Raw genomic sequence first — 24,507 nt, 5'->3', positions numbered from 1 at the left:
CCCATATTCGTCCAGATGGTGAAGCGTGATTCATCACTCAAGAGAATGCATTTCCACTGCTCCAGAGTCCAATGGCGACGAGCTTTACACCACTCCAGCCGACGCTTGGCATTGTGATCTTAGGCTTTTGTGCATCTGCTCGGCCATGGAAACCCATTTCATGAAGCTCCCGACTAACAGTTCTTGCGCTGATTCTGCTCCCAGAGGCAGTTTGGAACTCGGTAGTGAGTGTTGCAGCCGAGGACAGAATTTGTTTAAGCGCTAAGAACTTGGCGGTCCAGTTCTGTGAGCTTGTGTGGCCTACCACTTACCGGCTGAGGCATTCTTATTCCTAGAAGTTTCCACTTCACAATAACAGCACTTACAGTTGCCCAGCTCTAACAGAGCAGAAATTTGAGGAACTGACTGAGCTCCATGAGCTCAGTACGGGCCATTCTACTGGCATTGATTGTCTATGGAGATTGCATGGCTGTGTGCTTGCTGTGTGCTTGATTGTATACACGTCAGCAACTGGTGTGACTGAAATAGCCGAATCCACTCATTTGAAGGTGTGTCCACATTCTTTTGTCCATGTAGTGTAAGACATAGGCCTAATCCTCTGGTTCAGGTCTGGCCACCATCACCCAGATGTGGTAACTGTTTGCAGGGCAGTGGGAGTGAGCTGTTGGAGTGAGTGGGAGTCATATGAGCTGGCTTTGTTTACCTCAAACCGCTTCAGTTTTGGGTGATTCAGGTCAGCCACGATGCTGCTGAAAACAAATTGTGCACTTTGGGCCATTTCAAGTGTAATTTCTGCCGCCGGTAAGTTTGTTTCGAAAACATATATTTTGAATCTAGCGTTACAGTTAGTAAAATGATAAAGTCATATTTTTTTTAAAGATGGAGAGGTGCAAAATGTCCGTTGTTGTCTTTCCTTTATGTATTGTCATTCGATGTTTAAGTCTTCTTGAAGAAGGATGATGCGCACCTGGTGCTTGACAGAGCAAGGCGCGCCAACAGCGGCTACTTCGAGGAGTTGTTTCAGGGCAACATCGAGCGCGAGTGTTTCGAGCAAATTTGTAACTATGAAGAGGCTCGGGAAGTTTTCGAGGACGACGCCCAAACGGTGCAATTTTGTTGTTATTTGCTATTACTTTGATTGAAGCAGTATTTTATTTTATTTGAATGAAATATTTAGCAATGCATAGGAACATGTGAGAATTCCAAAGAACTCTTAAAACTGACTGTATGGTTTGTTTCCACAGAAAAGGTTTTGGTTGACATACACGGGTAAATCAGTTTTTTTTATGTGGACTGTACACAAAAAATTCCAACCAGCCTAAAATATATGATAGAGTATTGCTTTCAAATGTGCTTTCATTCATTTTCATAAAATGCTAATTATATTGTTGTATAAAATCCAATATGGTACTACCATGTATCCTTCTGTAGCTCAGTTGGTAGAGCATGGCACTTGTAACGCCAGGGTAGTGGGTTCGATCCCCGGGACCACCCATACGTAGAATGTATGCACACATGACTGTAAGTCGCTTTGGATAAAAGCGTCTGCTAAATGGCATATATTATCACATTCCTAATTTATTTGCACAAGAAATGTCCAGCATGTCAAAGAGCAAATGTCATATCCTTTACCCTATTGCTCCCTCTAAGGTCAGGATCCCTGCCTGGTCAACCCATGCAAAAACAATGGATCTTGTGTTTACATGGATGACTCTTACACATGTCAGTGTCTGGGAGGCTATGAAGGAAAATACTGTCAGACAGGTAGGAAGAGATTTCTTAGCTGCCATTTTTATACCAATAGTTTACACCGGTGTTTCCAAGTTGGCACCCCGCCAGCCCCCTCCTCACGCTTCCTCCACAGGCTAGCCGTGCCCATCCTGCCCAACTCTGAGTGCACCCTCAAGAGCGGCTTCAACTTTACCCAGAACATGCTGTGTGCCGGCTACATGAAGGGGAACCAGGCGGCCTGTAGGGGGTACGGCGGGAGCCCCCTGGTCACTTACTACGGGACCACCCACTTCCTGATGGGCGTGGTGGGCTGGGGGAAGGGCTGCCCCAAACAGGGTTTCTATGGCGTCTACACTACCGTAGCCAACTACCTGGACTGGGCTGAGGAGGTGATGAATACTCCTTCAGTCAGAGCCCCGGTGCCTTCAGTCAGTGCCCCGGTGATGCCATTCCTGCTAGAGATGGCATTAGATGAGGTTCAGATTCAGCAGGCTACGGAGAAGTTATTGCCACCACCTCCCAATGTGCAGAGCATTGGCTAACTCCCATTAAATTTGTCACCAGTCACCACACAACACCAATTGTCATTACAGTGAATCTATTGTCACATAACATTACTAGATATTTTTATATTACATGGAAGCTACAGTATATCATGCTAATGGTGTAGCATATCGTCCTGTTTCATCACTTTGTAAGCAGACATCTTTTCACTCTGCTATTCTTTTCATTTGACTCTTAATGTGAAGTGTATATTTCAAGTGGTGATTTGGATGACCTGATGCCATACAGAATGTTTGACCTGATGCCATACAGAATGTTTGAACTGATGCCATACAGAATGTTTGACCTGATGCCATACAGAATGTTTGACCTGATGCCATACAGAATGTTTGACCTGACGCCATACAGAATGTTTGACCTGACGCCATACAGAATGTTTGACCTGACGCCATACAGAATGTTTGACCTGACGCCATACAGAATGTTTGACCTGACGCCATACAGAATGTTTGACCTGATGCCATACAGGATGTTTGACCCGATGCCATACAGAATGTTTGACCTGATGCTATACAGAATGTTTGACCCGATGCCATACAGAATGTTGGACCTGATGCCGTACAGAATGTTTGACCTGATGCTATACAGAATGTTGGACCTGATGCCGTACAGAATGTTTGACCTGATGCCTTACAGAATGTTTGACCTGATGCTATACAGAATGTTTGACCTGATGCCATACAGAATGTTTGACCTGATGCCATACAGAATGTTTGACCTGATGCTATACAGAATGTTTGACCTGACGCCGTACAGAATGTTCGACCTGATGCCGTACAGAATGTTTGATCTGATGCCTTACAGAATGTTTGACCTGACGCTATACAGAATGTTTGACCTGACGCCGTACAGAATGTTCGACCTGATGCCGTACAGAATGTTCGACCTGATGCCGTACAGAATGTTTGACCTGATGCTATACAGAATGTTTGACCTGATGCCATACAGAATGTTTGACCTGATGCCATACAGAATGTTCGACCTGATGCCGTACAGAATGTTCGACCTGACGCCGTACAGAATGTTTGACCTGATGCTGTACAGAATGTTTGACCTGACGCCGTACAGAATGTTCGACCTGATGCCGTACAGAATGTTCGACCTGATGCCGTACAGAATGTTTGACCTGATGCTATACAGAATGTTTGACCTGATGCCATACAGAATGTTTGACCTGATGCCATACAGAATGTTCGACCTGATGCCGTACAGAATGTTTGACCTGATGCTATACAGAATGTTTGACCTGATGCCATACAGAATGTTTGACCTGATGCCATACAGAATGTTCAACCTGATGCCATACAGAATGTTCGACCTGATGCCATACAGAATGTTTGACCTGATGCCATACAGAATGTTTGACCTGGTGCCATACAGAATGTTTGACCTGATGCCATACAGAATGTTTGACCTGGTGCCATACAGAATGTTTGACCTGACGCCATACAGAATGTTTGCTTCCCAATACGTACATTTACTTCCAAAGTTTCCTCTCTGATAACTGAAGAATAAACATTACTCGCTGACAAACTAAATCTTTGCCTCCTTTGTGTTATTTGTGTGTGTGTGTGTGAGTGAATGAAAAGTCCAAATGTAATAATAAATAATAATAATAATGCCATTTAGCAGACGCTTTTATCCAAAGCGACTTACAGTCATGTGTGCATACATAGTGTGGCTATGTATACAAATGTATCCATAGCCACACTTCAGCAGTAGCTTATCTACATGGTATTTTCTCTGAAATGCATATTATCTGAGTCATACGCATTTCTTTTGATTAGCCGTTTAAGGAACCACAACACAGCAGGCTAAACCATTGGAATAGATCCTTTAGTGTCAATATTAGCTCAGTGATTTGGACCTCACATGATCACTGAGGATTTTGTGCCCCTTCCTGAGAGCTGTTCTGATTGGCTCAAATAAGGGCTGTCTGTCATGCTGAAGAGTGCAGAGTTAAATGGTGGTCTGGACAAGGCCTTGCCTCTCTGAATGGTGAAGACTGGATTTGAAGTGAGTCCTCCCTCTCTCTCTCTCTCTCCACTCTTTCTCTCTCAAACATCCCTAATCCCTCTTTTTTTACCCTCTTGTCCTCCCCCTTTCTTTCTCTCTTCCCCTTTTTATTTTCTACCCCCCCCCACACACACACAAACACACACACTCCTTCCTCTCCCTCTCGCTTCAGCATGTTCTCTCTCTTCCTGTCTCTCAGGTCATTGCCCTCCCTCTCCGCCTGCTCTCTCCAGAGTTGTGCTCCACAGAGCAGCCAGGAGTAGAGAGGTGCCTCACCCAGAGATCAGGCCATGTTTCGGCTGTCCCAAACCTGTTTCCTTCTCCTGCTGCTGCACGTCGTGGCCTCCGAGGGTACGTTCAAACACCCCACCGTCTCAAACGGTTGACAAATAGTTATGTAGAGAGAAAGTGAGGGAGACTCTGGGGTTTAGTCAATGTCAGTGATTGCGGTCAGTGTGTGAGTACGGGTGAGGGCGGGTGACTGGGATGTGTGTGTTGATATATTTTATGGTGTGTCTGTATCTCTGATTACTTTGATGATTGTGATGACTGTGTGCTAGACAAGCATGCTGTGATGATGACAACAGCCTAATTGATGGAAAAGATGGAAAAGATGATGATGGTGATGACGATGACAGTCATTAATATGGTGATGATTATGGTAATGATAGTGATGATGATGACGATGATGGTGATGATGATAGTGATGAAGATGGTGATGAAGATGGTGATGATGATGAAGATGACAATGGTGATGATGGTGATGACGATGGTGCCCTGCTGCCACTGATACCGATTTTTCCCTGTGTCCCCAGTCTTCGTGAACAGTGACGATGCTAACCAGGTTCTGAACCGGCGGCGGCGGGCCAACAGCCCATTTGAGGAGTGGCGGCAGGGAGACATGGAGAGAGAGTGTATCGAGGAACGCTGTGACAGAGAGGAGGCTAGGGAGATCTTTGAGGACGACAAACTGACTGTAAATTGCCATTCTCCATCTTTGTTTCTATCTATCTCTCTTTAAACCGGAAACACATGTCTGTTTGCGTTCCAGTCACATAAATCTCATTCCTGTTTAGTCACTCCTCACTTTGCACTCATTCACACCATCTTTACACGCTCATGATTTCAACCAGAAATTCCTTTGTCTTTGGAATCTTGACCTTTCTGGTTTGAATTTGTAATGTTTGTGTCTCTTTTTACCTCTTTCCCTCAGACTGAATTCTGGAACACATATTACGGTAAGGCCCAGGAGTCTGTTGAGGCTAAGGGTTGGCGCAAGAGGCTAGGGATTGGATCACATGGAGTTGTCTGATTAGAGCTGGGTTGGAGTCAGGTTGGGGTCAGATTGGGGTCAACCTAATCAGATCAGGAAGTAAAGGACTCACGACCACACACCAGAACAATGGGCTATTTTCAATTCATGAATTGATTGTTTGCAGTGTGTTTGGTGTTGCTGTACTGGTAGGTCCATGGCAAGAAATAAACTGTGTTTCACAGATGGAGATGCCTGTGTTTCTAAGCCATGTGTCCACAATGGCGTCTGCAAGGACGGGATTGGGATGTACACCTGCTTCTGTCTCGCTGGATTCCAGGGGTACAACTGTGAGATTGGTATGTCTTCTTCTCCCTTTGCTCTTGAAATTTGACAAGCAATCTCATTCCCGACTCCCACATAGACGCTAGAAATATCTTGACTCCAAGTTACTCCATAGTCAGAAACAACACCTTGCTCTAATCGTGACTGTGATCTGTGTCTAATCTGGATCCTTGATGTGATGCTGTTCTGCAGCCATTCCTGAGCTGTGTGAGAATAAGAATGGCGACTGCGATCACTTCTGCCAAGTGAAGAAGGACAGTGTGCAATGCTCCTGTGCTGATGGCTACTATCTGGACACAGACGACAAGTCCTGCCTTTCCAACGGTGAGAGGAGAGGAGAGAGAGAGAGAGAGAGAGAGAGAGAGAGAGAGAGAGAGAGAGAGAGAGAGAGAGAGAGAGAGAGAGAGAGAGAGAGAGAGAGAGAGAGAGAGAGAGAGAGAGAGAGAGACATTATCTATGATCCATTCTCCAACATGGACTGGTAGTAGGTTGGAGGTTGGGCTTAGTTAGTACCTAATAACATTGTTGCCCTTTTGTCATTGAAGAGGCCTTTAAGTGTGGCTTTGTGGTATCCAAGAACACCCGTAGCATCTTCATCTACCAGCCTAACACCACTGCCACCAACACCACTGAAAAGAACAACATGATGGAGGACCCTATCAGGGAAACGGCCTGGAACGTAACCCAACAGAGAGAAATCCAATTTGCATTTGAGGATGACGTTATCGAAATGGTGAAGGAGAAGCCAGTCTTTGCCGAGGCGAGAGGCAACACCCGTATTGTCAATGGGGAGGAGTGTCCTCCTGGAGAATGTCCCTGGCAGGTAGAGTAGAGTAGAGAAACCTCTAGTGGGGTTCCCTCTAAATAGCGTTCAGGGTTGTTTGTTTCTGCAACTCTGTCTTTCTCTTTATTTCGCTCTCTCTCATATATATATATATACATATATATATATATATGTCTTTCTCTCTCTCTCATATATATATCTCTTTCTCTCTTTCTCGCTTTCATTCTTTCTCTCTTTGTTTCTCTCTTCTTCTCTGTCTATCTTTCTCTCTCTCCCTCTCATTCTTTCTCTCTCTCCTTCTCTCCCTCTCTCCACAGGCTTTCCTGGTAAACCACGAGGACAGGGGCTTCTGTGGAGGAACCATCCTGAATAAGTACTTCATCTTAACGGCAGCACATTGCATGAACCAGACACGCTCCTTTTACGTTGTCCTTGGTAGGTACCGTTAGCCAATCTCCTTTAACAGTGGGCTCTACATCTGGGAATTATTTTTAAGTTAATCATATCCTATATAATATAATTGTGCCATAATCACAAAACTTCATTATCAGAAAAGTATATTGCTGTGTACAGCATAGTTGCTAACTGGGTGAAATAACAACAGTCAATAACCATACCACCCATACATAGCCTAAGTTGTAGCAGCCTATCAAACAAATGTAATTGATTGAAATCAAACCTCCCCATTGGTCCATCTGCCTTCAGGAGAGTTTGACACGGAGGTGAAGGATGGGCGGGAGGCCATCCACCAGGTGGAACAGGTGTTCATCCACAGGTCCTACATCTCCACCACCTATCACAACGACATCTCCCTCGTCATGCTGAAGGACCCTATCAAGTTCACCCAGTTCATCCTCCCTGCCTGCCTGCCCGAACGAGACTTTGCAGAGAAGGTCTGTAGCATGATGTACTACACATAATTCTCTGTGTGACACATCTGGTTTTATCCAGTGATGCATAAAAACATACAGTTTATAATGAATCTGTCTATGGTTTATATCTTAGTAAAGATGTTCCTGAACCTAACATAATGGTGTCCTGTCTACTTATCAATACAAGGTGTTGATGAAACAGCATGACGGGCTGGTGAGTGGGTTCGGCCGTGTGGGGGAGGCCAAGCAGCCGTCCACCATCCTGCTGCGTCTGACCGTGCCCTACGTACCCCGGGCCACCTGCCTTCAGTCCAGCCAGCACAAGATCTCCAACCGCATGTTCTGCGCCGGCTACGATAAGGAGAAGAAGGACGCATGCCAGGGAGACAGCGGAGGACCCCACGTCACCCGTTACAGAGACACTTGGTTCGTGACGGGCGTGGTGAGCTGGGGCGAAGGGTGCGCCCGTGAGGGCAAGTACGGCATCTACACGCAGGTGTCCAAGTACATCGACTGGATCCGGGCGGTCACGGGGAAGTTTCTCCCCAAGGAGGGAGGGAAGAGGAAGACGAGGGGGGCAGGTAGAATGCACTCAATGATGTGGGTTTGAGGGAGACAAAGGAGAGAGGAGAACCAATCATTAAAGAGGCTTGGGGAATTATGGGCAATAAACATTGTTGTGTGGTTTATCATTGTTTTTCACTAAATGTATCCATGACCAAATAACTTAAGGTAAAAGGAAAAAAAACATGTTTTGTTTGAATGTCCAGTCGTCACATACCAACATTAAACTACATTACACAATATGAAGTTGAGTCAGGAGTGCCATTAGACAGAAATGTTCCGACTGTTCCTGTTTTTTAAAGTACAAACTGAATCGATCGTATCAGAAAAACAGCAGGGTTCAAAGGTCACCATTGACTTGAATCATTGCTGGTGTAAGTACCGAGCACACAAGGATAGGTGGATTTGCTGTTTGCTCTACTGTGTGTACAGTCTAGAGTCCATCTGTGGGACATTGTGTTTGTGAAGACCTCATGAGATACAATGAGTTTTACTGGACGTTTCATCTCAATTCATCTTCATAACATTAGCATATTAGAAGCATATTTGGTAGATATTATATTACATACAATTGCTAATGAGGCACCATCTTTAAACTATCTAGAGCTGGCACCAGCTACATTTATTACGTCAGGTGACAGGGAGATCCACGTAAATTACGCTCTCCTGGAGAAATTCACACCACATAACTTTGTTGGCGTATACAGCAATGACTAAAAACAGACATTTGGGCTGGCAAGCGGGTGGGTTTTACTTGGCAATGTTAACCCACCAGCATGGTTGTGTGTGTAAGACAGAAAGATAGAGAGAGAGCGCAAGAGAGAGAGAGATAGACAGGGCTACAGACAGGACCTTGGCACAGGCAGAGAGGCTTGTGGGTACGGTGTGGATGTGGATTGCAATGGGCTCGTGGAGGCAATGGTGGTTTCTGTCTCTCTCGCTTCTGAGCAGTGTCCTCCTGGTCTGCAGCTATGGGAGAGGTAAGCCACTGCACTGTGAAAGCTACAGGACCAAGTAGACATTTTGTTAATCATACCTTCAGGCTGACAATGACTTTGCTAGCATAGTTTTCCAGTCTACATATGACCAGCATAGTGTTGTGTATGCAGTAGTGGAGGCTGCTGAGGAGAGAACGGTTCATAATAATGTCTGGAATGGAGTTTAATAGATGGAATGGAGTAAATGGAACGGTATGAAAACCATGTTTTGTCCCCTTAGCAGCCTCCGCAGGTATACATTAAACAAACTGTTCTGTATGTAATTAAATGGCATGAAACTCAATGATGGGACCACTTAATGTGAAAACTCTTCATGTTTAGCTTTCCACCATTTAACATATTATCCTCAACCTGGAAGGAGAAAAATGAATACTGAGTCACTTCTGGTTTGTCTCACTTTTCAGTTGTTGTTGTTCCCTATGTCTTCTCCCTCCTCCTTCCCCTCCTCTTCGTCCACCTCCTCCTCCTTTCACTCCTCTCCTCCCGTTCATCCACCTCCCCCTCCTCCTTCCCTTCCTCTCCTCCTCTTCGTCCACCTCCTCCTCCTTCCCTTCCTCTCCTCCTCTTCGTCCACCTCCTCCTCCTTCCCCTCCTCTTCATCAACCTGCCCCTCCTCCTTCCCCTCCCGTTCATCCACCTCCCCCTCCTCCTTCCCTTCCTCTCCATCCACCTGCCCCTCCTCCCCCTCTTTATGCGCTTCCCCTCCTACCCCTTCTCTTTTCCCTCCTCATCCACCTCCCCCTTCTCCTTCCCTTCCTCTCCTCCTCTTCATCCACCTCCTCCTTCCCCTCCTCTCCTCCCGTTCATCCACCTCCCCCTTCTCCTTCCTCTCCTCCTCTTCGTCCACCTCCTCCTCCTTCCCCTCCTCTTCATCAACCTGCCCCTCCTCCCCCTCTTCATCCGCTTCCCCTCCTATCCCTTCTCCTTTCCCTCCTCATCTACCTCCTCTTCATCTACCTCCTCTCCTGCTCTTCCTCCACCTCCTCCCTGACCCTCAGTGTTCAGGCCCCATGTGCACGCCAGCACGGTCTTCCTACGGTCGAAGAGAGCGAATGCGTTCTTCTTGGAGGAGATGCTTCAGGGGAACCTGGAGAGAGAGTGTTATGAGGAGACCTGCAACTACGAGGAGGCCAGGGAGTACTTTGAAGACACACCCAAAACTGTGAGCAGTTTAGGCCTACAGGGTGCATCTCGATAGTCTAAAATGCATTCCTTTCCTTGACTCCTTTCCTTCAACTGCACTGATCTGACAACATAGGCAATCCCATTATCCATAACTAATGCAGTAGTTTTCTGATTTAAACCCTGTGTCCATTGTCTCTCTCTCTCATACCTCAATAGGACACTTTCTGGAATGTCTACGTAGGTATGTCTCATTCTTTTGAATCGCGGCAGAGGGGTGTTGGGTTTTCTCCCGACTCCAGATATTGAATCCCCTCCCTTCTTCTTCCTCCTCAGATGGGGACCAGTGCAAACCCAATCCCTGTCTCCATGGCGGCAGCTGCAAGGACAGCATTGGAGGTTTCACCTGTAGCTGCACAGAGCTGTACCACGGGAAGAACTGTGAAATAGGTCCAAAGAACACCTACATTAGAACTCTTTATGAGTGTGTGTGAATGTGTGTGTTCATAGTTTTGCGAGTAGGCTAAGAGATATGTTTGTGTGTCGTGACAGATGGCTCTCAGTGCCCCACCAAGGGGCCCTTCTCCTGTGACCACTTCTGCAGTCCCAACTTTGGAGCATACCAGTGCTCCTGCACCACGGGGTACAAGATTCACAGTGATAAGAGGAGCTGCATACCTGCAGGTTAACATCTACCTATTCTTTTGAATTAGACATCTGTAACACTCCCTCTCTCACACACTGTAAATAGAGACGTCTCTGTTTCCTTAGTTAAGCACCCCTGTGGAAGACTCCAGCCAACAAACCAAATCAACACAGCCTATCACGTCTGTCCACACAACCGCTGTCCATGGCAAGTAAGTTCCTCCCCTACCAGCACAACGTAGAGCAAGGTGAGGGGGAGTCTGTTTCTCCTGGCCTATAGACTACTTTCAAGGTGAGGGGGAGTCTGTTTCTCCTGGCCTATAGACTACTTTCAAGGTGAGGGGGAGTCTGTTTCTCCTGGCCTATAGACTACTTTCAAGGTGAGGGGGAGTCTGTTTCTCCTGGCCTATAGACTACTTTCAAGGTGAGGGGGAGTCTGTTTCTCCTGGCCTATAGACTACTTTCAAGGTGAGGGGGAGTCTGTTTCTCCTGGCCTATAGACTACTTTCAAGGTGAGGAACAATAAGTTGTGATATACTGAACTTCCCCTTTAACCCGTGGCTTTGCGATTGGCAGGTGGTGTTTGTGGATGAGGCTGGTGCAGAGCTGTGTAGCGGGGTGATCCTGGGGCCTCAGGCGGTCCTGACCTCAGCTAGCTGCCTGTACATGGGAAAGAAAGTCCACAGCATGCAGACAGGCGAGTCCCACAGCGATAAAAACACTGACGTTTGATCTGTTAGTGTATAAACCTCCAGCTCAGGTAGATTCAAATCTTTATGAAATCTAACAGTTTCCCTTCATCCTCTAAGGTGCCTCAAATAATAGTGTGAGGATCCCTCTATCGACCCAACTGTACGTTCACAACCGCCACGAGAGAGGCAGTCTGGAGGACGACCTGGCCTTGGTGAGACTGAATGAGCCCCTTCCCTTCGGCACCTCTGTCTCCCACCTGTGCCTGCCCACTAAGGATTTCAGTGAGAACGTGTTGATGAGTCCAGGTAGGGAGGGGGTGGCCACGGGTCCGGATAAGTTCCGGGGACAATCCCACGGCCCCCCTGTTCTCTCCTACCTGCATGCGGAGGGCTGTCGGAACCAGGTGAACGTCTCCCAGCCCCTCACCAACAAGATGTTCTGTATGGGGAGCCAGAAGGGCTTCTGTGGGACTGAGTTGACTAGGTTTAATGAGACAGACCTCAAACCAGGACTAATGAGGAACTGCAGCCTTTTGTCCGGGACCCCCGTTGTGACTGTGGAGAGGGGTACAGCGTTCCTAACAGGCTTGCACCTTTCGCCACCCACGTCGCATGGCTGTGGACAAACCCTGTTGTTCACCAAGTTGTCTCGCTACTTGCAATGGATCCAGCAGCGCCTGGAGATGACAGAGATGAGGATGACACCACAAATGACCCATGACCCACCTGGACCTTATGTGTAACCCCAACTAAGGGTTAGCCTGATCCCTACCTACACTGGACTTACAGCCAACAAGGTTGCGTTCAAGATTGAAGTTGTTTTTTCCAAGGTTAACAATGTAAATGAAAGCGAGTGGTTATATTTTAACATGTACTATAATTATATAAATCATTCATCTTCCACACTTCCTTAATAAACAAAAATGTGGTACAAGGAGTAAAACAACAAAACTTTTATTCAAAATGTAAAAATATGACAAAATAAAATGCAACCTAAATAATAAGGAAATATATTTCTGGGAACAGTTCCTGGGTGAAGGGGATTCTGGGATACGTAGATTAGGATGATGATGACAGCAGGGGGAATGGATTGGCCTTGCTGACGACCAGTTTCTGGTGCTGGTGAGAGATGTAGCCCTTGATGTGACCCTAGAAGAGAGGAAGAGACTTCATCTGCTGCTTCATGTTTTACTCCTGTCTGAAATATCAGGTGGAAGCACATGGTCAGAGGAAAAGGTGTGTGTGGTGGGATCTCACCTCACAGATTAGGTTGGCCAGGATACACTGCACCTCGTCAATGTCCACCTCTTCCACCTGCATCATTTTCAGAGCTACCAGGAAGGCATCTAGGGGCAACTGGTGAGTCTTCAGCAGCTGGTACCTAACCCACATACCACAAACATGTTAACAGAAAGTAAATATCGGTCATAGGTTCACACACACACTATGCCAATTCACACTATAGGCCTGACCTGAATCGTACTGTGCTGCCTCAGATAATTTATTTTCACATTGTCCTTTCAGTGCGGTTCCAGCAACTATGATGGATGTGTAACCAGACCAGCCCATTCCAGCTGGACTTGGCTCAGTAGTGTGAAAAGTGTAACCAGGCCAGCACAGTCCAGCTGGACTTGGCTCAGTAGTGTTAAAAGTCTAACCAGGCCAGCACAGTCCAGCTGGACTTGGCTCAGTAGTGTGAAAAGTGTAACCAGGCCAGCACAGTCCAGCTGGACTTGGCTCAGTAGTGTTAAAAGTCTAACCAGGCCAGCACAGTACCATTGGACTTGATGAGTAGACTCACACTTTCTTGAAGAGGTTCCGGTAGGTGATGATCTTGAGCTTCTCGAGGATGAGGAAGATGCCACAGCGGATGAAGAAGGTCTCGTGCTTGGCCAAGGCCTCGTTCAACAGCAGCAGGTTGCCCTCACTGTTACAGAGACAGAGAGACAGAAATCAGAAAAAGAGGGGGAAGGAGGGAGTAGGGGGAGAGAGAGGAGAAAGAGAGATGGCAAGGAGTGGGCGGGTGGTGACACTCACCTCACAGCTTTCGTGACGTCGGCAAACTGCATGAGGTCGTACTTCCTGAGCAGCTGGTGATTAGGCATGTGACCCTGAATCAACATGAGCAACACCAGTCTTCGTCTCTGATTGACAGTCAAGCTTTTTAAAATTTGATTTGAATTCTGACGTGTGTGGCTAGATGAGTGTATGTTTGAGCTCTCTCAGTAAGGCACTCTGTCTCACCAGCAACATCTTGACAGGCAGTAGGTAGATGAGGATCATGCGTTTGTTCCTCTGGCTGGAGCGGTGGCAGTGCTGGAAGGAGAAGGACAGGTACTCCTCGGCTGGTTTGTAGTCGCTGTCGAACATGGCCTTGCGGCCTACGTAGTATTTGTAGGTGACTCTCTGGGCCATACTGTAATCATCCTTCAGGTTGGAGCTGTCGATGGCCCGGATCAGTGGCTTACACAGGTGTAGCTTGTTGATCTGGACACACACACAACCGTTTACACACACACACACACACACACACACACACACACACACACACACACACACACACACACACACACACACACACACACACACACACACACACACACACACACACACACACACACACACACACACACAAAGTAGGGCCTATTCATGTAAACAAAACTTCACCCAATCACACTACTGCCTTACCTTGAAGTAGATCTTGAAGAGCTGATTGATGAGAAACAACATTCCCCACTTCTTGGAGTCGTCAATCCCAGCCCGGCTGTATACGAGAAGTCAAGACATAATGAGCAAGGGGATATGGTTGCTACTGTAAAGGTTGTAAGATGTATAGTTTCATATGCTGCAAGATATATAGTTTAATATGCTGTTAGATATATAGTTTAATATGCTGTAAGATATATAGTTTAATATGCTGTCTACTGTTAGATGTATAGTTTAATATGCTGTACGATATATAGTTTAATATGCTGTCTGCTGTTAGATATATAGTTTAATATGCTGTTAGATATATAGTTTAATATGCTGTAAGATATATAGTTTAATATGCTGTAAGATATATAGTTTAATATGCTGTAAGATATATAGTTTAATATGCTGTAAGATATATTGTTTAATATGCTGTTAGATATATAGTTTAATATGCTGTTAGATATATAGTTGAATATGCTGTAAGATATATAGTTTAATATGCTGTCTACTGTTAGATGTATAGTTTAATATGCTGTACGATATATAGTTTAATATGCTGTCTGCTGTTAGATATATAGATTAATATGCTGTCTACTGTAAGATATATAGTTTAATATGCTGTCTACTGTAAGATATATAGTTTAATATGCTGTTAGATATATAGTTTAATATGATGTAAGATATATCGTTTAATATGCTGTCAATAGTGTTCAATGCTGTAAGAAATATACAGTCGTGGCCAAAGGTTTTGCGAATGACACAAATATTAATTTTCACAAAGTTTGCTGCTTCAGTGTCTTTAGATATTTTTGTCAGATGTTACTGTGGAATATTGAAGTATAATTACAAGCATTTCATAAGTGTCAAAGGCTTTTATTGACAATTACATGACGTTGATGCAAAGAGTCAATATTTGCAGTGTTGACCCTTCTTTTTCAAGACCTCTGCAATCTGCCCTGGCATGCTGTCAATTAACTTCTGGGCCACATCCTGACTGATGGCAGACCATTCTTGCATAATCAATGCTTGAAGTTTGTCAGAATTTGTGGGGTTTTGTTTGACTATCCGCCTCTTGCGGATTGACCACAAGTTCTCAATGGGATTAAGGTCTGGGGAATTTCTTGGCAATGGACCCAAAATATCAATGTTTTGTTATCCGAGCCACTTAGTTATCACTTTTGCCTCATAGCAAGGTGCTCCATCATGCTGGAAAAGGCATTGTTCGTCATCAAACTGTTCCTGGATGGTTGGGAGAAGTTGCTCTCGGAGGATGTGTTGGTACCATTCTTTATTCATGGCTGTGTTCATAGGCAAAATTGTGAGTGAGCCCACTCCCTTGGCTGAGAAGCAACGCCACACATGAATGGTCTCAGGATGCTTTACTGTTGGCATGACACAGGACTGATGGTAGTGCTCACCTTGTCTTTTCCGGACAAGCTTTTCTCCGGATGCCCCAAACAATCGGAAGGGGGATTCATCAGAGAAAATGACTTTACCCCAGTCCTCAGCAGTCCAATCCCTGTACCTTTTGCAGAATATCAGTCTGTCCCTGATGTTTTTCCTGGAGAGAAATAGCTTCTTTGCTGCCCTTCTTGACACCAGTCCATCCTCCAAAAGTCTTCGCCTCACTGTGCGTGCAGATGCACTCACACCTGCCTGCTGCCATTCCTGAGCAAGCTCTGTACTGGTGGTGCCCCGATCCCGCAGCTGAATCAACTTTAGGAGACGGCCCTGGCGCTTGCTGGTCTTTCTTGGGCGCCCTGAAGCCTTCTTCACAACAATTGAAACGCTCTCCTTGAAGTTCTTGATGATCCGATAAATGGTTGATTTAGGTGCAATCTTACTGGCAGCAATATCCTTGCCTGTGAAGCCCTTTTTGTGCAAAGCAATGATGACGGCACGTCTTTCCTTGCAGGTAACCATGATTGACAGAGGAAGAACAATGATTCCAAGCACCTCCCTTCCAGTCTGTTATTTGAACTCAATCGGCATGACAGAGTGATTTCCAGCCTTGTCCTCGTCAACACTCACACCTGTGTTAACGAGAGAATCACTGACATGATGTCAGCTGGTCCTTTTGTGGCAGGGCTGAAATGCAGTGGAAATGTTTTTTGGGGATTCAGATAATTTGCTTGGCAAAGAGGCACTGTTGTGGTCCTTCTGTAGCTCAGTTGGTAGAGCATGGCGCTTGTAACGCCAGGGTAGTGGGTTCGATCCCCGGGACCACCCATACGTAGAATGTATGCACACATGACTGTAAGTCGCTTTGGATAAAAGCGTCTGCTAAATGGCATATATTATTATTATTAAATATTAATTAAATTACTTGCAATTCATCTGATCAATCTTCATAACATTCTGGAGTATATGCAAATTGCCATCATACAAACTGAGACAGCAGACTTTGAAAATGTATATTCGTGTCATTCTCAAAACTTTGTCACGACTGTAGTTTAATATGCTGCCAAAAGTGTTCATTGCTGTAAGATATATACACTGCTCAAAAAAATAAAGGGAACACTTAAACAACACAATGTAACTCCAAGTCAATCACACTTCTGTGAAATCAAACTGTCCACTTAGGAAGCAACACTGATTGACAATAAATGTCACATGCTGTTGTGCAAATAGAATAGACAACAGGTGGAAATTATAGGCATTGAGCAAGACACCCCCAATAAAGGAGTGGTTCTGCAGGTGGTGTCCAGACCACTTCTCAGTTCTTATGCTTCCTGGCTGATGTTTTGGTCACTTTTGAATGCTGGCGGTGCTTTCACTCTAGTGGTAGCATGAGACGGAGTCTACAACCCACACAAGTGGCTCAGGTAGAGCAGCTCATCCAGGATGGCACATCAATGCGAGCTGTGGCAAGAAGGTTTGCTGTGTCTGTCAGCGTAGTGTCCAGAGCATGGAGGCGCTACCAGGAGACAGGCCAGTACATCAGGAGACGTGGAGGAGGCCGTAGGAGGGCAACAACCCAGCAGCAGGACAGCTACCTCCGCCTTTGTGCAAGGAGGAGCAGGAGGAGCACTGCCAGAGCCCTGCAAAATGACCTCCAGCAGGCCGTGCATGTGTCTGCTCTAACGGTCAGAAACAGACTCCATGAGGGTGGTATGAGGGCCCGACATCCACAGGTGGGGGTTGGCGCCCTGTGCTCTTCACAGATGAAAGCAGGTTCACACTGAGCACGTGACAGAGTCTGGAGACGCAGTAGAGAACGTTCTGCTGCCTGCAACATCCTCCAGCATGACCGGTTTGGCGGTGGGTCAGTTATGGTGTGGGGTGGCATTGCTTTGGGGTGGCCGCACAGCCCTCCCTGTGCTCTTCACAGATGAAAGCAGGTTCACACTGAGCACGTGACAGTCTGGAGACGCAGTAGAGAACGTTCTGCTGCCTGCAACATCCTCCAGCATGACCGGTTTGGCGGTGGGTCAGTTATGGTGTGGGGTGGCATTTCTTTGGGGTGGCCGCACAGCCCTCCATGTGCTCGCCAGAGGTAGCCTGACTGCCATTAGGTACCGAGATGAGATCCTCAGACCCCTTGTGAGACCATATGCTGGTGCAGTTGGCCCTGGGTTCCTCCTAATGCAAGACAATGCTAGACCTCATGTGGCTGGAGTGTGTCAGCAGTTCCTGCAAGAGGAAGGTATTGATGCTATGGAATGGCCCGCCCGTTCCCCAGACCTGAATCCAATTGAGCACTTCTGGGACATCATGTCTCGCTCCATCCACCAACACCACGTTGCACCACAGACTGTCCAGGAGTTGGCGTATGCTTTAGTCCAGGTCTGGGAGGAGATCCCTCAGGAGACCATCCACCACCTCATCAGGAGCATGCCCAGGCGTTGTAGGGAAGTCATACAGGCACGTGGAGGCCACACACACTACTGAGCCTCATTGACTTGTTTTAAGGACATTACATCAAAGTTGGGTCAGCCTGTAGTGTGGTTTTCCACTTTAATTTTGTGTGTGACTCTAAATCCAGACCTCCATGGGTTGATAAATTTGATTTCCATTGATAATTGTTGTGTGATTTTGTTGTCAACACATTCAACTATGTAAAGAAAAAAGTATTTAATAAGAATATTTCATTCCTTCAGATCTAGGATGTGTTATTTTAGTGTTCCCTTTATTTTTTTGAGCAGTGTAGTTTAATATGCTGTCAATAGTGTTCAATGCTGTAAGATACATAGTTTAATATGCTGTAAGATATATAGTTTAATATGCTGTAAGATATATAGTTTAATATGCTGTCAATAGTGTTCAAAGCTGCACCTTGAGGATACCTTCTAGAGCAAACTTCTTCATGAACTCCAATCTGGCTCATTCCACGGATACTTACCTTATCCACATTAAGCAGGAACGTGAGAAGGGGAAATATATGGTCATGTCAGACTTGCCGAAAGATTTTATCTTTATTTTATAAAAATGTTTAAAAAATACCCCTTTTTGTGGTATCCAACTGTTAGTTACAGTCTTGTCTCATCGCTGCAACTCCCGTACGGACTCGGGAGAGGCAAAGGTCGAGAGCCATGCGTCTTTCTAAACACAACCCAAACAAGCCGCACTGCTTCTTGACACAATGCCCACTTAACCCGGAAGCATCGTACACCTGGGGACCGTGTCAGCGTGCACTGCGCCCGGCCCGCCACAGGAGTCGCTAATGCGCGATGGGACAAGGACACCCCTGCTGGCCAAACCATCCCCTAACCCGGACGATGCTGGGCCAAATGGGTCACCCGGTCGCGGCCAGCTGCGACAGAGCATGGAATCGAACCCAGAAACTCTAGTGGCACGGCTAGCACTGCGATGCAGTGCCTTAGACCACTGCGACACTCTGAAGGGCCCCCAGAAAGCTTTTGACTACGATATTCTCCTGATGAAACTGAAATGCATGGGTCTAAATGATGTAGCAATGAATTGGTTTAGGTTTTATCTGACCAACGGAACACATGTAATGTTGGCGATGTTCTGTCAGAAACCAAAGAAATATCCTGTGGAGTACCGCAGGGATCCATTTTAGGGCCCCTCTTATTTCTTATATACGTTAATGATATGCCAGATAAAGCAGGAGTTTGCACTTTACTGTATACTGATGATTCAGCCATACTGGTATCAGGGAAGGATACAGTTTACATATAGACCCTGTGTAAGGAATTGCATTTAGTTAGAGATTGGTTGACTGACAACAAATCGTCACTACATTTGGGAAAAACTGAATCAATTTGTTTGGAACAAAATGTAGATTTCTTAGGGCTGACAAGATAAAGGTAAACTGTGCAGGCAGTTTGAATCTAAAACAAGTATCTTATCTTAGTGTGTCCCTAGATCAATCCCTTTCTGGAGACCTGATTGCTGCTAAAATACTTTGGCAAACAAATTTACATTTTTATATCGTGTCGCAACCTTGATTCAGTGTCATTTTCATTATGCCTGCTCTGCTTGGTATAGTGGGCTATCAAAAAAGCTGAAAGAGAGAATGCAGGTCATGCTAAATAATGTTATCAGGTATATGCTGAATGTCCACCCTAGGACCCCCCTTGTGGTACAGGAGTTCCGGGCGGTGGGCTTGTTGCCTTTGGAGTCCAGAGTGGACCAACTTAAACGTAATCATATGTTTGACATCTTAAATAATCACGCCCCAGCTTATAAGAAAAAACACATTGATATGGTCTATACCCAACACAGTTACAATACCAGAGCTAGTGTTATGTCTTGTAAAATCCCATGAGTAAACAGTACTGCTAGGAGCATGTTTTTCTATACAGGCATTTTGTCTACGGAATAGCCTCCCCTTGGAGACTAAGCAAAGAAAAAGTAAAAATAGCTTTAAAAAGCAGACAAAGGTTTCATTTGAACAATGTTGTCTAAGGAAGAGAAACCACCCCACTGCCCCTTGTGCCCCCTACTGCTGGGCTGGTGTATTATTTGAAGGATCAGTGTGATGTGCAATTAATAGATTGTATTAATAATATGGTTGATTTTTAAGGTTAAGGAAAAGTTCAATGAATAGTGCCACTTTTGAGGATGTCATTATAAATGAATGTATTTATGGTTGTTTGTCATTTTGTGTTTCCTTTTAATCGTAATATGCGTTATTGTTTTTACCATTGAGGACCACTTTGGAAACAAGCGTTTTAATTAATACTTTCAAGTGATATCCTCTGGGTCCACATCGTACATTTTGTTGTATTTGTCTGTTACCCAAAATAAATTCAATTCAAGATATAGTTCAATATGCTGTCAATAGTGTTCAATGCTGCAAGATATATAGTTTAATATGCTGTAAGATATAGTTTAATATGCTGTCTGCTGTTAGATATATAGTTTAATATGTTGTCAATAGTGTCCAATGCTGCAAGATATATAGTTTAATATGCTGTAAGATATAGTTTAATATGCTGTCTGCTGTTAGATATATAGTTTAATGTGCTGTAAGATATAGTTTAATATGCTGTCTGCTGTTAGATATAGTTTAATATGCTGTAAGATATAGTTTAATATGCTGTAAGATATAGTTTAATATGCTGTCTGCTGTTAGATATTCAGTTTAATATGCTGTAAGATATATAGTTTAATATGCTATAAGATATAGTTTAATATGCTGTCAATAGTGTCCATGTCCTGTGAGACTCACTTGTCGCTGGCACACACTCTGAAACAGCCCATCAGTTGCTCAGCAGCTTTCTCCAGCATGTCTCCCAGTTTGCCTTTTCCCTTCCTCAGGAGCTGCTGCTCTGCCTGGAAAATCATTCTACAATCATCAAACCCCTCCTATAGGACAACTGTAGCTCAGTTGGTAGAGCATGGCGCTTGTAACGCCAGGGTAGTGGGTTCGATTCCCGGGACCACCCATACGTAGAATGTATGCACACATGACTGTAAGTCGCTTTGGATAAAAGAGTCTGCTAAAAGACATATATTATTATTATTATATTATCAAACCCCTCCTATAGGACAATACTACTACAATCATCAAACCCCTCCTATAGGACAATAATACTACAGTCATCAAACCCCTCCTATAGGACAATACTACGACAATCATCAAACCCCTCCTATAGGACAATACTACGACAATCATCAAACCCCTCCTATAGGAAAATAATACCACAATCATCAAACCCTCCTATAGGACAGGACAATACTACTACAATCATCAAACCCCTCCTTTAGGACAAATACTACAATCATCAATCATAGGACAAACTACCAATCATCAAACCCCTCCTATAGGACAATAATAGCACAATCATCAAACCCCTCCTATAGGACAATAATACTACAATCATCAAACCCCTCCTATAGGACAATACTACGACAATCATCAAACCCCTCCTATAGGACAATAATACCACAATCATCAAACCCCTCCTATAGGACAACAATACTACAATCATCAAACCTCTCCTTTAGGACAACACTACGACAATCATCAAACCCCTCCTATAGGACAATACTACGACAATCATCAAACCCCTCCTATAGGACAATACTACAACAATCATCAAACCCCTCCTATAGGACAATAATACCACAATCATCAAACCCCTCCTATAGGACAATAATACCACAATCATCAAACCCATCCTATAGGACAATAATACCACAATCATCAAACCCCTCCTATAGGACAATACTACTACAATCATCAAACCTCTCCTTTAGGACAATACTACTACAATCATCAAACCCCTCCTATAGGACAATACTACTACAATCATCAAACCCCTCCTATAGGACAATAATAGCACAATCATCAAACCCCTCCTATAGGACAATAATAGCACAATCATCAAACCCCTCCTATAGGACAATACTACTACAATCATCAAACCCCTCCTATAGGACAATAATAGCACAATCATCAAACCCCTCCTATAGGACAATACTACTACAATCATCAAACCCCTCCTATAGGACAATAATAGCACAATCATCAAACCCCTCCTATAGGACAATAATAGCACAATCATCAAACCCCTCCTATAGGACAATACTACTACAATCATCAAACCCCTCCTATAGGACAATAATACCACAATCATCAAACCCCTCCTATAGGACAATAATACCACAATCATCAAACCCCTCCTATAGGACAATACTACTACAATCATCAAACCCCTCCTATAGGACAATACTACTACAATCATCAAACCCCTCCTATAGGACAATAATAGCACAATCATCAAACCCCTCCTATAGGACAATACTACTACAATCATCAAACCCCTCCTATAGGACAATAATAGCACAATCATCAAACCCCTCCTATAGGACAATAATAGCACAATCATCAAACCCCTCCTATAGGACAATACTACTACAATCATCAAACCCCTCCTATAGGACAATAATACCACAATCATCAAACCCCTCCTATAGGACAATAATACCACAATCATCAAACCCCTCCTATAGGACAATAATACCACAATCATCAAACCTCTCCTTTAGGACATGACTTTTCCATCACTGGATCAGAAGCATTTTAGAGCACAATAGTTTATGTTCACTTACATTGTTGGCAAATATGCGCAGGTCCAGTGTAACAGCGAACATCACTGGCAAGGCCCTAAACAGCACATAGAGCAGTCATCCTACAGGTGTGTATATGTAGAATAGAAAAACACTAAGGACAAATTGATCAAAAATATAATTTTACATGCTTATCCTTACCAGTTCTCCTCTTTGTGAGATTGGAAGGCCCTCAAGAATGACGTAGAAAGTCAAGGACGAACCTCAGAGGAACCATGACAGAACAGTTTGGAAATGGACCAGTCGATAGCACAATATGTGCTTTCCCACATATCTTGTGTGTATGTATATATTTGTCAGGCAGGGATGGGGAGTGATGAGAATATGTATCCAAAGTCATCTCCAGAAATGCCAAAAGGATATTGGACCACCAACGTCTGACATTTGTACGCCTCAACAAAGTCGTGGTTGGACACTGCATAGGTGCACCTCAAGTGTGCTGCAACCATCTCATCGTACGGGACTTCCAGCACCTGCTGGCACTTCTCCTCTGGACTGGCGAGCTGCAGGCATACATACAGTCATGTTTCTAGAGCAAAACACAGAGGGTGTTATCTGAAGAGATACAAGTGTAACAACAGGTCAGCAGGACTTGAAGGCATGGAAGGTTCAGGCAGCCTGAATAGCCTCACCTGGAGACGTGGGTTAGCCACATGTGGGTGTTTGAATGACAGCAGTTCTGCACAAAAACTCCCCTCATGATTATCAATGGCCTCATACACCTGGGAACAGGTAAGCAACATGGTGTGAACTGAGCATGCGTGACTAGTGGTGCATTGTGAACACAAAGAATAGCTAAATGAAAGTTTGTGCTAAGGAAGAAGACTGCTAGCTATATGGGTTCACTTGATAACCGGTATGATAAAATAGAAAAATGGCTACCTGTTGGAGATACTGGTTGATTGTTATGTGCGCCATTGCAGCCAGGGATGTGAACCTACGAAAAAGTTTAAATAATAAAACAGGTATTTAAGCAAATCCGCTAAGCGGCAAAGCTCTGAATCTGACAACATAACTACTGTGCTATGGCTATTGGCAATTTATCTAGCTAGTTAACGTTACTAGTACATTATCTAAGAATTTAATTCAGTATCACGAGTGTGATGATTAAATTGGGATCAATATAATGTAACTTTTTTGTATCGTTTTAACTAACGTTAGCTAGGTAGCATGCATTCATTAACTGTCAAGGACCGCTAGATTGTAGCTGATAATGATACATCAAGGTGTAACTAGCTAGTTTACAAAGCCAGTGGTCCCAAATTATTTTCGGTTATTGTACCACCAACAAAATGTTATGTTGCTCTGCCCAGAGTATTGTACTCCCTCATGCGCATTTTACCAGTAAAAGCCTATGGTCTCATGAGTCTTCTCAAGTATCCCCTGTAGATAAGCCAAGTAAGCCAGGGCTCCCTAGTACCTACCCCTGGTTGGTTGGGAACCACTGTACTAACCTAATGGCATAATTCCAATGTATCCGTCTATATAGCTACCTGTTGTGGTTAAATGTATGTTTAAAATGTATTCGCGTCGTTGAGCTATAGCTACACGAATCACTTCCGGGTCAAGGTATTCCTTCAGCCTTCAAAATAAAAGTCCCCCCAGGTGCTACAATAGTCTAGCTATAACTTTGTCGCCTCCCTGTGCTTATTAGAAGCTATGCACAATGAAATCTCTGCTCTCGCAA

The 24,507-nt window shown here is 44.6% G+C and overlaps 3 protein-coding genes across 6 annotated transcripts; 2 read left to right on the top strand and 1 right to left on the bottom strand.

The window, feature by feature from the left end:
* The first annotated feature begins 666 nt into the window (after window positions 1-666).
* Window positions 667-2,652, top strand: LOC124028046 (venom prothrombin activator vestarin-D1-like). The gene is made up of 4 exons (XM_046340215.1): window positions 667-801; window positions 942-1,105; window positions 1,245-1,269; window positions 1,651-2,652. The coding sequence occupies exons 1-4, from the start codon at window positions 744-746 to the stop codon at window positions 2,271-2,273; spliced, it is 870 nt and encodes a 289-aa protein (XP_046196171.1). The 5' UTR covers window positions 667-743; the 3' UTR covers window positions 2,274-2,652.
* Window positions 2,653-4,261: 1,609 nt separating this feature from the next.
* LOC124028044 (coagulation factor X-like) lies at window positions 4,262-12,589 on the top strand. 2 transcript variants are annotated; one of them, XM_046340210.1, is made up of 17 exons: window positions 4,262-4,311; window positions 4,511-4,662; window positions 5,127-5,287; window positions 5,525-5,549; window positions 5,809-5,922; window positions 6,101-6,232; window positions 6,454-6,731; window positions 7,010-7,127; window positions 7,398-7,585; window positions 7,752-8,145; window positions 10,125-10,288; window positions 10,468-10,492; window positions 10,585-10,698; window positions 10,801-10,932; window positions 11,020-11,105; window positions 11,470-11,590; window positions 11,703-12,589. In XM_046340210.1, exons 2-17 carry the CDS (start codon window positions 4,602-4,604, stop codon window positions 12,326-12,328), a joined length of 2,739 nt encoding a protein of 912 aa, XP_046196166.1. In that variant the 5' UTR covers window positions 4,262-4,311; window positions 4,511-4,601; the 3' UTR covers window positions 12,329-12,589. The 2 variants fall into 2 exon arrangements, with proteins under 2 accessions (XP_046196166.1, XP_046196167.1); XM_046340211.1 differs by lacking the exon at window positions 4,262-4,311 and having other exon boundaries at window positions 4,504-4,662.
* On the bottom strand, window positions 12,524-24,413 carry LOC124028045 (PCI domain-containing protein 2). 3 transcript variants are annotated; one of them, XM_046340213.1, is made up of 13 exons: window positions 24,314-24,413; window positions 23,703-23,757; window positions 23,453-23,542; window positions 23,184-23,323; window positions 22,962-23,003; window positions 22,803-22,857; window positions 20,917-21,020; window positions 14,274-14,349; window positions 13,830-14,072; window positions 13,623-13,696; window positions 13,387-13,512; window positions 12,843-12,966; window positions 12,524-12,734 (listed from the first exon to the last, which is right to left on the bottom strand). In XM_046340213.1, the coding sequence occupies exons 2-13, from the start codon at window positions 23,736-23,738 to the stop codon at window positions 12,645-12,647; spliced, it is 1,200 nt and encodes a 399-aa protein (XP_046196169.1). In that variant the 5' UTR covers window positions 23,739-23,757; window positions 24,314-24,413; the 3' UTR covers window positions 12,524-12,644. The 3 variants fall into 3 exon arrangements, with proteins under 3 accessions (XP_046196169.1, XP_046196168.1, XP_046196170.1); XM_046340212.1 differs by having other exon boundaries at window positions 24,275-24,376; XM_046340214.1 differs by having other exon boundaries at window positions 24,245-24,354.
* Window positions 24,414-24,507: the final 94 nt, after the last annotated feature.

This window comes from Oncorhynchus gorbuscha, unplaced genomic scaffold, assembly GCF_021184085.1.
Source record: "Oncorhynchus gorbuscha isolate QuinsamMale2020 ecotype Even-year unplaced genomic scaffold, OgorEven_v1.0 Un_scaffold_3680, whole genome shotgun sequence".
In the NCBI taxonomy this organism is placed as follows: domain Eukaryota; kingdom Metazoa; phylum Chordata; class Actinopteri; order Salmoniformes; family Salmonidae; genus Oncorhynchus; species Oncorhynchus gorbuscha.
This window is presented reverse-complemented; position numbering and strand designations above follow the sequence as displayed.